Source organism: Ammospiza caudacuta, chromosome 20, assembly GCF_027887145.1.
Source record: "Ammospiza caudacuta isolate bAmmCau1 chromosome 20, bAmmCau1.pri, whole genome shotgun sequence".
In the NCBI taxonomy this organism is placed as follows: domain Eukaryota; kingdom Metazoa; phylum Chordata; class Aves; order Passeriformes; family Passerellidae; genus Ammospiza; species Ammospiza caudacuta.
Genome location: NC_080612.1, coordinates 1,763,167 through 1,775,126, shown reverse-complemented (window position 1 = coordinate 1,775,126; position 11,960 = coordinate 1,763,167). Strand labels below are relative to the sequence as shown.

The following is an 11,960-nucleotide window of genomic DNA, read 5'->3' as shown; positions in this document are numbered from 1 at the left end:
GGGCGGCGGGGGCCTGAGGGCGGCGGGAGCAGCCTCCGCACGGGGAGCCGCGGATCCGGGCGGGGACGGAGCCATTCCCGGTGCGGGACGGAGCCAGCCCCGGTGCGGGGATGTTGCTGCCGCGGCCGCCCCCGACCCCGGTCTCGCCGCGGAGGAGCGCGGCCCGGGCTGCTCCCGCCGCCGCTCTGATGCCTTCGGCTTTCCCTCGGCTTATCCCATGCCGTGTCCCGACGTGCCGGGCAGCGGAGTGAGCCCAGCGCTGCCCCAGCCATGCAGGAGCCGGAGCGCGGCGTGCCCAGCGCGGCCCCGGGGCACAGCGGGGTCCCCGCCGCCTCCGCCCGCCCGGACCTGGACACGCGTGAAGGCGCGGGGGGTGACACGGCCGGCTGCCGGCTGTCCCTGGGCTCGGAGCAGGACGGAGCACCCCAGCCCCAGGAGGAGTCCTCGGGAACCCCCCGCGTCCCTCCGCCGGACGCCCAGCGGGTTCACTCCGCACCGGAGCTCGTCAGGCCGCTGCGAGCGATGGAGCGGACAGACAGAGCCCCCAAGGTAAGGCGGGGGTCGGGCTGTGTTTGCTCATCCTGGGGGAGACGCGGAAGGATGTCACCTCGGTACGAGACGGGGAACTGGGAGAGCGGGGCTGCGGCTGAGCCATCCCCAAACCCATCCCCGTGGGGCCGGCATCTGCCACAGCCGCTGCCACACACCCGCGGGAGAGAAAGGAGCCTTTGCTGTCCTTCAGCAGGGATTTCCAGCTGCGTCTGCCCTGGAGGACGCTGGAGCTGGTGCGGGGTCTTGCCGGAGCCCACCTGGAACAGGCACAGCCCTGTACCAGCCGAGGCTGAGCCATCCTTGCAGCATGTACCCGTTCCGGCAGCATCAATGGCTCTGCAGACAGTGTCAGGGACATGATTCAGTGCCGCCCTCTTCCAGAGCATCCCCTCTCCTCTCTGGGGAGCCCTGGAGGACTTGGGGCACCTCCACTGCAGAAGGAACCAGCCCCTGCAGGAGCACTCAGGCACCTCGGGCAGTGCAATGCCCGGCCCTGCAGCATCTCCCTAAAAACAGCCCAAAAGGCCTCCTCAGGATCTCACCGCCTTGATCTGGGTCACAGAAGTTCATCAGCTCACCCTGTTTAGGACAGTTTGCCACCCTTTCCCATGGGGAACATCAGCCATCTTCTTGGGGTCTCCTGGAATCTGGGGGAGCTCTGTGGTGCTTTTAAAATAGGGGAGAAAATGGCTCTTGACTTTTTCTTATTGAGCGCAGGGGAGAAGAGCTGCCCAGTGCTGCTCGGGGTTTAGCAGGGGTGTTTTGAGCAAGGCTGGGCTGTGCTGCTGAGCCCAGCTGGAGAGCAGCCTGGAGCAGCCTTGGGAGGAACGGCACCCCTGGAAACCCTCCGGGGGAGAACATGATTTCACTGCAGCCCAGTTTGTAAAGGGTCTCTTCTGAAAGGCTGTTTATTGTGATAATAGGGAAAAACCACATTGAACCTTGGTCGGACTCTGACCCCAGCCCTGCTGTGCCAAAAGCGCCACAGTCAAAATATGGGGCAGCAGAATGGGATGGATTTCTGTTCCCACCCCTCTTTTGTATCCCAGGAGTCCAGTCAGTTGTGCCAGACTTACTGTCTTCGGAGAATCCTGGAATGGTTTGGGTTGGAAGGGACCTTACAGGCCATCTCGTTCCAGCCCACCTTCCACTAGACCAGCTTGGCACAAGCCCTGCCCAGTGTGTCCTGGAACACTTTCCTTTGGGAGAGCCGGCTGGCAAGGGAGGGAGTGGGTGCTCTGTCCTGGTGGGAGCCCGAGTGGAAGGCTGGGGTTGGAAGGAGGGCAGGTGGCTGGTGCAGAGGGGTGTTTGTGGGTGCTCCAGCAGCTGAACTGCACCTGTGTGGTGGGAGCAGTGCACTGGTTCTTGCTGATCCCTGCAGTGGGTCCCCCCTATTGGTCTCTATGGAGGTGACTGCTGAGCACCTGCCATCCAGTTTGCCTTTGTCCTTGGGCTGCATCGAGTGTTTTCCTGCCATCCTGGAGGCTCCCGGCTGAGTGGGAGCCTTGCCATGGCATTCTGGCAGCACCACAGTAGTACCATCAGGTAACCATGTACTGTGGTGGGATTGGTGGTGCTGGTGGTGGTGGGATGTGCTCTGGTGCCAGACTGATGGTGCTGTGGGACCGGTGTTACTCTGCTGCATCATGGCAGTGCCACAGTGGCACTGTGATGTCATTGGGGTGGTGCTGGTGGTGCCATGGCAGTACCATCTTTAATATTGATGTTGATATCCAGAAAGGTTACCTCGTGTTTTCCTTGGAAAAAAAAATCCAGCAGTTTCTCCTGGAGTCAGGTGGCTTTAGGGATGTGAAAGGCTTCCAGTTCAGCCCCAGGAGGGAGCTCAGTGCTGCTGTCCCCAGTGCTGGTGCTGCTGGGCTGTGGAGCAGCAACCCTCCAACTGCAGGACAAGGTGCTCTGTTAGAGCTCGGGCCAACTCAGGCTTGCACAGTTCCCTTCCAAAGCTTGGCTGCTCCTGGCCGGGCTGGGACACACCCTGTGTGTTGCGCTGCCAGAGCTGAGCTTCCTCTAGGACGTGTGTCCTTGGGATGTCAGAGCTGCACTGTGTCAACAGGACAGCTGCCTCCAGGGAGTCCTCTCCTGGTGTGGGGAAGAGCCTCCTGAGGGCTCATCGCTGACAGAGTTGATTAAAGATGTTGATTTTATGATGAAGCTCTTGCTGTGTGTCCCAGCTTCTGGCACCACTGCTCAGCCATTCCCTGGGGGCCAGGCTGTGGAAAGGCATTCAGAGAGGCATTAAGACTGTCTGTAGGTCAAGCTAATCTTGGTGTCCTTGCCTGCGTCTCTCCTGAGTGCAGAGTGTGGAGAGCTGTTGCCCTTCTCCCGTCTGGGAGATGGCAGAGGAACTCTGGAGTTTGGGAGGTGGGATGAGGGGACACACCTGGAGCCTCCCATCCAGCCCCTAGAAGGCTCCAGAGATGGAAGAGGCTGATCATGCCCTGACCAGGCAAGTGTTGAATATCTCCAGGGGCTGGGATCCCACAGAGAAATATTCTTCACAGCCTGGGGGGAATTTTCCTTGTTGAGGTTTGTGCTCACATCTCTCCATCCATTTGTCACATGTCCCTACATCCTGCAAGGCACTGCAGGCTCCTCAGCAGAGCAGTGTGTCCCACCACAGCCCCACTGGATAATGCTGTCTGGGGGGTTGTCACAAGTGTATCCTTCCTCCTGGGCCTTTGGAATTGCTCTGGTCCTGCTTCCCAAAATTTCTGTGTGGACATGAGACATAAGAAATTACTTTGCTGCTGAGAATCTCCAGGCACTGCAGGGGTGGGATCCCAATCCAAATAATGAATATCAGAGGAGAAAAACATTGTCTGTGTAGGAAGAATGGGGTTAAAGTGGCACAGATACAGTCTGTCTGGAAATTGGAAAGCTCCCAGAATGCTGTCAGATGGATTTTAGAGCACTTCCCACAAGAGCTCAGTTGCCTGCATCTCCCAGGGGTTGCTGCTCCAGCAGGATCTGCTTTGGCCCTGGAAAATTCAGAGTTTGGAATTTGGGAGTGGGTTGCTGAAGGGAAGGCCCTCTCCTGGTGCCCTACACTGGACAAGGGAAGAGGATCAAACTGTTCACTTTCTGCATATTCCCTGCATCCTTCCCTTCCAGATTACTCATCTCCCCAAGCTCCCCAGATCACTCATGGAAGGGATGAGCTCAGCAGCTGACCATTCCCTGTTCCCATCCCAGAGCCACACAGGCAAGGGGCACAGTTAGGGTGCTCTGAGCTGGTTCCTGTGATTTCTTCTCAATCACAAGAGGTTGCTTTGGATTTGAATTTCTTAAAATCCTAGCCTCAGCTTCCCTTGAGGTCATGTGGAGCTGAGAATATTCAATAAATCTGTAAGCCCAACTGAAAATGCTTAACTCAAGGAGCCTTCCAGTGAGTAAGAATTTAAATAGCTAAAAACAAAAACAAAAACAAAAACAAAAACAAAAACAGAAAAAAAAACAACACCAAAACGTGTTGGTCCCAGTGGGGCCTAATAAAACAATGCAGAGACACAGGAAGAATTGTAAAATGCTGGTAAATATCCTCCACATCAAGTGCTCAGGCCAAGCTGCATTTAATGATAAGCTCAGTGCCTTTTGCAGGAATTTGTGGTCTTTCAAGAACTTCAAATTTTCCATTGGCAAAGCTGGAAAGCTGTTCATTTAGTGTCTGAGGGTGTGTAGAGCTGCACCCTTGACTGGGAAGGGGAGGTCAGCAGGATGAAAGATGGCAGTAGGACAGGGAGAACTTGGGCCATGGAGCCGGTTCTTGCCACCTCTTGCAATCCCAATTAAAAGGCTGTACTCCATCATGCTCAAAATCTGAGTAAATTAATTTTCCTTGGCTTGGCAGTGCACAGCCTCATGCAAATGCCTTAGTGCTGTTTGCTGCAGCACTATGGATGCATGGCCATCTCAGGCAGCTGCCTGCCAGGAAGAGCCAGTGCCTCTCTATTTGTAGGAATGAATGGAAAACAAGGCAAAGTGACACTATGCTCATTTTAGCTCTTTTTTTTTGATTAAACTCATGCCTTCTGTCAGACATGTCCAAGTGGTTTGGCCAGCTCACTTGTGTGGGATGTGGAGGGTGAGTGACACCAAGCAGTGCCTCCTTGCTGTGTCCTTGGCTCCTCTGGGCTGGTGGAGATCAACTGGATTTGGGACAGGGCTGTGACACCGTCTTGCTGTTGGCCATTGCCAGACCATGACCAAGGTGAGCAAGAACACTGATCCCAACCTCGAATCACAAAATCCCAAAGTGGTTGGGTTGACCCTTAAAGCTTATCCAGTCCCACCCCACTGTCCCAGGCTGCTCCCAATGTCCAGCCTGGCCTTGGGCACTGCCAGGGATCCAGGGGCAGCCCCAGCTGCTCTGGGCACCCTGTGCCAGGGCCTGCCCACCCTCACAGGGAACAATTCCTTCCTATCTAATCATGCCATAGCGTGGGCAACTGCAGCAGGATTTTAGCCAATGTGACCCAAAATAAAATGTGTTCTTGGCCCCTGGGAAGCTTCCAGTGATTTGGAAAATGGGAAGAAGTGGGTGAGAAACTGCAGTGCAGATTTCTGGGCAAAAACTGACTTGTACATACAAAATCTGCCCCTCGGCTCCCTGATGTACTCTGTGAGGTGGAAGAGCAAATACACCTCTTCAGAGCTGCATATGTTGAGGAATCAAGTATTTCCACTTAATCAAAGCACACCTGTGATCAGGATGTTGCTGCCGAGGCTCTGTGGTGAGGAGAGTTGGTGTTGACTTTGCAAGCCATGATCGTCTTAGAGGTCTGTGGCTCTTCTGTATGGGCAGGGGATTGACTGAGCTGCAGCTCAGTGGCTTCCCAGGGTGAAGGCAGAAGTCTCCTCATGCCTTTCTTGGGAGTGTTTCTCTGGATTAGAGTTTCTGTTACAGGAAAGATGAGATATCAGAGAACAATCTTCCCTACTCCAGCCATCAAACACCAAACCTGGAAAGAATAAAATTTTATCATTCTTCACCAGGGGCTTTAGGGTATTTTGCATGTTCACAAAATAGAATTATCTGACCCATGTCATCCAGAAAGAGTCCAGATGCTCAGCAAAGACCTCAGGGTGGTCTGGGCCTGAGCCTGCAGTGCTGGGAGCTGCAGACTGACCTCTGCTTAGAGCTAAGCAACAAAAATGTCTTATAGTAAGCTGGTACCCATGTTTTAGCTCAAATAATTTGCAATGTGCATGAGTACACAGCAGCGGAGGTTGTGAAGTCTTTCTGTGTTTTCACTGAAGTTTTTCACACATTGCTTCCCACATCTTCTACATTTTGAGTTTTTTTAATATAATGGAAATAGTGTTGCATGAGCTACTTCTCTGCAGATTCAATGATTTGTTCAGCAGCACCCAGAAAATTCTGCAGTGGGGGAAAAAGACAGCTTGGCTGTCTTGGCTTCAGAATGTTGTAGCCTGACCAGGTTTTATGGTGCACAGCCTGTCTTCCACACGTTCCCCAGACAGGCAGTGAAACAGCAACGTCCCCTGAGTGCAGTGGGGATGAGCACAGTCCTGCTTTACCAAGAGTGGAGCTTGGCCAAATCTTTCTGGAAGCTGGTAAGAGAAAAGGGAGACACTTGTACACCAGTGTTTAAAGGGTAGTTGGGAGAACAGGCTTTGTACCTCTTTTTCACCTTACAAAATGCAGATATCTTTCTTACAAGGTGTGTAAGGGGCAAAGACCCTGCAGGGGACCACAGGGATGGCCAGGGGTTGCACAGTGGCCCAAGAGCAGGAGGGTGATGTTCCTGTACTTGAGAAGTGTTGCACAACCCGGTGCTGCTGCAGGTTATCTGATGGATCAGCTGCAGTTTGTGGCTGCACACAGCCTGGGGTTGCAAAACACTGTGCTTAACACAGAGAGAGCTGGGTCACAGCTGGGGAAAGCCTGTCCAGGGCCACACAGACCTCGTCATGCCTCTGCTTCAGGTGGGTTGTGGCCATCTGGAAGCAGGGACACGTCTCCATAGCCACTGGAGAGCAGGACCAGGAGCAAACTGGCCACACAAAAGAACTGGCAACACCAGCAGTGTCCAGCCAGATGAGAACCTGCACCCTGAGCAGCACCTGTCCCTTGCCAGTGCTGCCCATGGCTTCTCCAAACCCTCATTCCTCACAATTCCCTGCCCTTTTTTCTGTCTGATGGTGAAGGATGAAGAATGACATGTGCAGCACCTCAGGAGCATTTCAGAATCACCTTCCCAGCAGCCATGAGGTATTTCAGTGTCATTTTCTCTCATCTCCTTGCAAATCCTCATGCCTTTTGAATTTGCTGTCAAACGTGAGGAATTGTCGCATTGCACTCTGAACCCAGCTGCAGCCTTGGATTTTGGAGAGCTGATCCTCTGCCTTGGGAGTTTATTTTCCATTCACACTCTTCCCTGTCTCAGTTTTGCAGGAACATTAATTTCTCCATGGTTGGGAGGCTGGAGAAGCTGAGCTCATCAAAGGATGGTGAGCCAGGTCCATCAGGCCTATTGAGCTGATTATTCTCCTGGAATAGCTCAATTTGTGTTCCTGGGATTCATATTGGTGCTTCCAGAGAGGGTTTTAAGATAGAGAAAATCTGTTTTTTCAAGACTCCAATTTCAGCTGCATCTCATTTTAAACATCCAGTCAGGAGCATATGAAGAGCTGGCAGTGGTCAGAGGGTGTGCAGGAGAGGACGCCTGGGGAAATGCAGAGAAACAGCAAATGTATAGTGACTGCTCCCCTGAATATTCCCTCAATATCTTCCAATTCATGGGTCCAGCACTCCTCATGCTGGAGGCAGGATTTTGGACGTTAATAGCCTTGGATGGATTTTTTCTTCCATGAATTTGTTACATGGGGTGATAAAAATCAGATAAATGAGGAAATCACATAAATAAGGGCAAGTAGTAGTCTGGAAGAGGGATGGGCAGCAGGAGAAAATGCTGACTGATGGAAAGGGAGTTGGCAGCACACAGGGCTGTGGGGAAGTGCCCTAAAGGCAAAGGCACAACAGAGATGTTTGTGTCTGAACCCAGGAACGGTGCAAAATGCAGGAAGGAAGCAGGACAAGCACAGTGGGACACACTGCCTGCCAGAGTGGCAGGATGATCAAGCTTCATCCCAGGCATGTCTCTTACTTCTCCCATAGCTTTGGAGCACTGTCCCTGTTCCCTGGGTGGGGATGTGCTGGCTGCTCGCTGTGCTGCAGCTCTGGGGCTGGCTCTGCTCGCTGACCCAACAGGAGGTGAGGCTATTTTTGTCTTGCTTTTAACATGCAGTGAGGGCACTGCAAAAGAGCAGCCTATGGAAAATAATTTTATCCTGTGCGGTGGCTGATTCCCTTGAAACTGTCTGGAAGAGAAGAAAATGGATTGGCAATGACAGGCTTCATTTCCAAGTGAAGAGGATTGAGAATTAAAGGGAACTAATTACTAAAGTCAGGTGGAATGAACAGCTAAAGGGCTTTGGCATGGTGGAGGCTTGGGGACAATGATTTCAAATGAAGGAGAGGTGGTTGATTTAATATATCCGAGATAGCAGGAGAGCTGGGATAGCTTCACCTGGGTCACTCTGCAAGGTGTCTGCAGAGGGGGGTTGTATTCAGAGATGGCTCCTGCAAAGCAAACCTAGGAACTGGACCCTGGATCAGCTGCAGATGGAGAAATCAGGACATCTTGAAATTGTCAGTGGTTTGTACACCTTTAAATTGTGCGTGGTTTCTACACCCTCAAATTAGGTATGTTTTCAAATCAGCTGTGTGCCTGACTGTTTCCTAAGGCCACCTGAGACCTCCTGTTCATGGGGCTACCTGGTAAATTCCTCCTCCCTGTCTGGCTTTCAGCAGGGATTTCAGAGCCTGGCTGGGTTTAGACTCTGGCTGTTCCCCAGGGCTGGCTGGGCAGCCCTGGGCAGGTGGGTGCCAGGCCGTGCTGCGGTGCCAGCGCTGCCCCAGCCGCATTGCAGAGCGTGGCTACAGGCAGTGCATGCCTGATTTACTGTCCCCCAATGGCCTCCTGCAAGTTTTCTGCAGGACTTTAAGGGCTGTGCTGAATGCTAGGTGCTCCAGAGGGATTTTGCCTGCATGACCCATTTAACAGCCTGCTGGGCACCTCTCCCTGCAAAAGCTGCTGCAGCTCTCCAATCCATTTGAAGCTTTCAGGTGAAAAAGCAGCAGTTTTCTGGCAGCTGCCATGCTGAGGCTTTTCTTTCTTTGCTGTTTTCAATGTATCTTGTAGAAACTTTGGGCTCTACCTGCCAAAAGAGATGACAGATGAAATGCAGGCTTCAAAGCCACGTGCCTGCTGCTCTCCTCCCTCAGCATCCCTGCTGTTCTGCTCCTGCCTTCCTCTCATTTCAGAAACTTTCCCTGTGGCAAAAGACCGTGCCACTTGTGTTAATTTTTAGGTTAATTTTTTAGTGGCCAAGGATGCTTCTGATCTGGGGAATGTGGCTGCCCAGAGACCCTCTCTGCTGCCCTATGGTGTCAGCTCTGCCTTGGCTCACAAAAAACCTCCTTGACCAAGGAATGCATTTGGACTCCAGCTCCTGCTGACACTTCTGTATGTCTTCATCTGGATGAGTCACTTTAAGGGGAGCCTCTGTGTCTCTCCTACCTAATGATTTCTTCCAGCCCCCCATGAAAGGTACCATGGGAGCCCTGAGTGCAGGCAGCAGCAAGGCTGCACCGTGCAGCGCGGGATCCTTAAGGAACTGCAGAGCGGCTGATAAATTAAAAGCCATTTCATTATAGGAAATGAATGTTTAATGAGCGTGGGATGACGTCTAGACAGCCCTTCGGTTCCAGACTCTACGTGGTCTTGGAGGAGGGCTCAGCTGACACAGCCAGCGCTGGCTCAGAGCCAGCAGGAAGGTTTGGCACAGCTTTTGTGGCAGTGAGGTCCCCGCGCGGGACAGACGTCCTGGCACAGCAAGGATCTCCTGCCTCCACATCTTCTTGCTGCTGCTGTCCCTTGTGCCTCTCTGGGCAAAGCCCCAAGGAGCTGTGGCCGCAGGGGGACGTGCTGGCACAGGGGACACTTGGCCCCGTGCCTGGCCCCAGCCTGGAGCACACAACCACACTGCTCCGTGGCACTTTGCCTGGGAAGGCTGGCACATCCACAGAATGGGAAGGTACATGACAGCCTTTGCCATGTCATGGGCTCTGGAGTCGTGACATGAAACCTGGGCTGAGCTGGGGACAGCCTGGCATGGTGGGGGTGAGGGGTTATGTGCCTTTGTATCTTGCCCTAATGAAATGGTTTATGGCTGCAGAAATGGGATTTCAAATGCTGGAGGTGCTGATTGTCTCCTACTGAAAGCCCATGCTGCTGATGTCAGAAGTCCTGGCCAGCTGCTGGGGGAGGCAGCAGCACATCAGCTGCTCCTCAAAAGCTCTCCTGCTCCCATCCCAGCACACAGGCTGCTGGCTCATGGTGCTCGCCCTGTCTCAGGGCAACCACAGACAAGAATTTTGAGGTCTCTTGGCTGTGGCAAAGAGATGGAAATCATGCACTTTGACTTCATTGCAGGGCTGCCTGCTTGGCTCTGGGGGTGGCAGCAGGGGACATGCCTGAGGTGCTGCCATGCACAGGACAGGAGATCCTGGAGGGATCTCTCTCTCCATGAACCTGCCCTGTTTTGTCCCCTTTGTCATCTGCAGTGCCCCCTGTGTGGATTCCCAGGCTGAGGAAGTGCTTTGTTGTTCATGGAGCTGGTGATGGAGGAAATGGTCTCTGGGACACCTCACTGTACCTGTAAAGCTACAGGGATAGGACTGATGTTGCAGGAGCTGGTACTGGGCACAGTGCTGTTGCACATGGCTCCCAGGGGAAGTTTCTGGCATCCCTGTGATGCTGGGTTCAGGGATTTCCTTTGTTCCTGGGTCTCATCATCTCTGGAAGTGGCCCAAAGTTGTTGGAGAGCAGGAGAGGGCACCCAAGTGCTGCAGTGTGTTGTCTCCAGGAACAGATACAGGAAGATGTATTCTTCCTTTGCAACCTGTGGGTAGCAGTACAGTCTCCTTCTATGGGGCATTTCACTCCAGTTTTCACAAACCTGGGATATCTGTGGGGAGGGTGGGCATCTACAAACCACTCTGTCAAAAGTCTGTCAGCCTGTGGCACGTCATATCCTGGTGTCTCAAGTGGTTGATGGGACTGGGGACACCATGTGAGGCTGATGGGAAGGGCTGGGTGTTGTCTTCTGATTTTTTTTTTTTTTTTTTTTTTTTTGTAGTTGTTGTTTTCAGCCTCTTTCAGCTGTGTTTTCCCTCCCTGCTTTGTCAAGGCATTTCCATACAGGTGTGAGAGGTTGGGAGAGCCATGAACATGGCACCACGCTGGGGAATTCAGTGGGAAGGACTTTGTGGCACTGGTCTCCTGCCCTATCTCTACAATGGACACAATGGAGAAACCAGAATTGTTCCAAAGTGTAATGTGTTTTAGCCAGTCTCAGACCTCCTAGAGCTGAACTCCTGTCTGAGCTCTTGCTACCAAGAAAGCTTGGGCAGCATTCCTTTGGGAGTGAGAGATGTTTCCCCAGTAGCTTTGGCTGGAAAACTGCAGGGCAGAGCTATGTGCACTGAGAAGGTCACGGCCATTCAGCAGAGACTTGTTGGGCTCTTGGAGTGGGTCCTGCAAGACCTGCCTGGCTGCTGGGAAAACCTGCTGGACCTTCCTAAGGCACTGCCATGTGGCAGCTGTGAAGCAGCAGCTCAGCTCTGAGCTTTGCTAAGGCCCAGAAATCTTTGCTGGGAGCTGACTCTGGTAGAGAGCGTGTGGCGAGCTGCTCTGGGCAGGAAGCAGCAACCACAAAATTCTATATACAGGTCCTGGCAGAGCTGCTGCTGCTGCTGCTTTTGAGGTGGCAAAATGAAAGTGATGTTTGCAAAGAATCTTGCATGTCACCTTCTTTTGGAGCCAAGGCTGACACAGAGAGGATGATCTGGGCTCTGGTTCCTGGGCCAAACACAAGTGCTGGTGTGGAGAAGAGGGTGAGGAAGCCTGGTTGCCTCCAAAGCCATGTGGTGCTGGAGGCCACTGCATCCTTTAGCCATGGGGAGAAGCACACATTCCTGGGGTGCCAGGGGTTGCATTCTGCCTGCCTGGGTCTTGCTGGCTCTGCTCGTGTTTCACCTGAGCCAGTTTGGATGGTGCCATGGCTCAGGACAACAGAAGGGTCTGGGCTTTTTTCCAGGGTGGAAGTTGAAAGAATTCTTAAAGCTATGGAGATGGCAGCTGTCACCCTCCAGGTGGCCTCAAAGGCCAGTTGTCCCCCCAGTGGACATGCAGCTCCTTGCCTCCTCTTAAAATCAGCCCCCACATCCCACCCTTTGGCACCAGCACCCTGACCCTGCCAGCCACTGGCACAGCCAGGCCAGGCTCACCACAGGGCTGGGG

General features: G+C 53.3%; 1 protein-coding gene across 6 annotated transcripts in view; it reads left to right on the top strand.

The window, feature by feature from the left end:
• The first annotated feature begins 270 nt into the window (after positions 1–270).
• TSPOAP1 (TSPO associated protein 1) overlaps positions 271–11,960 on the top strand; it is a 67,987-nt gene continuing 56,297 nt past the window's right edge. For all 6 annotated transcript variants that reach the window (XM_058817729.1, XM_058817728.1, XM_058817726.1 and 3 more), the window contains exon 1: positions 271–549. In XM_058817729.1, coding sequence (XP_058673712.1) covers positions 271–549 — 279 coding nt within the window. The remainder of the gene's footprint in view (positions 550–11,960) is intronic.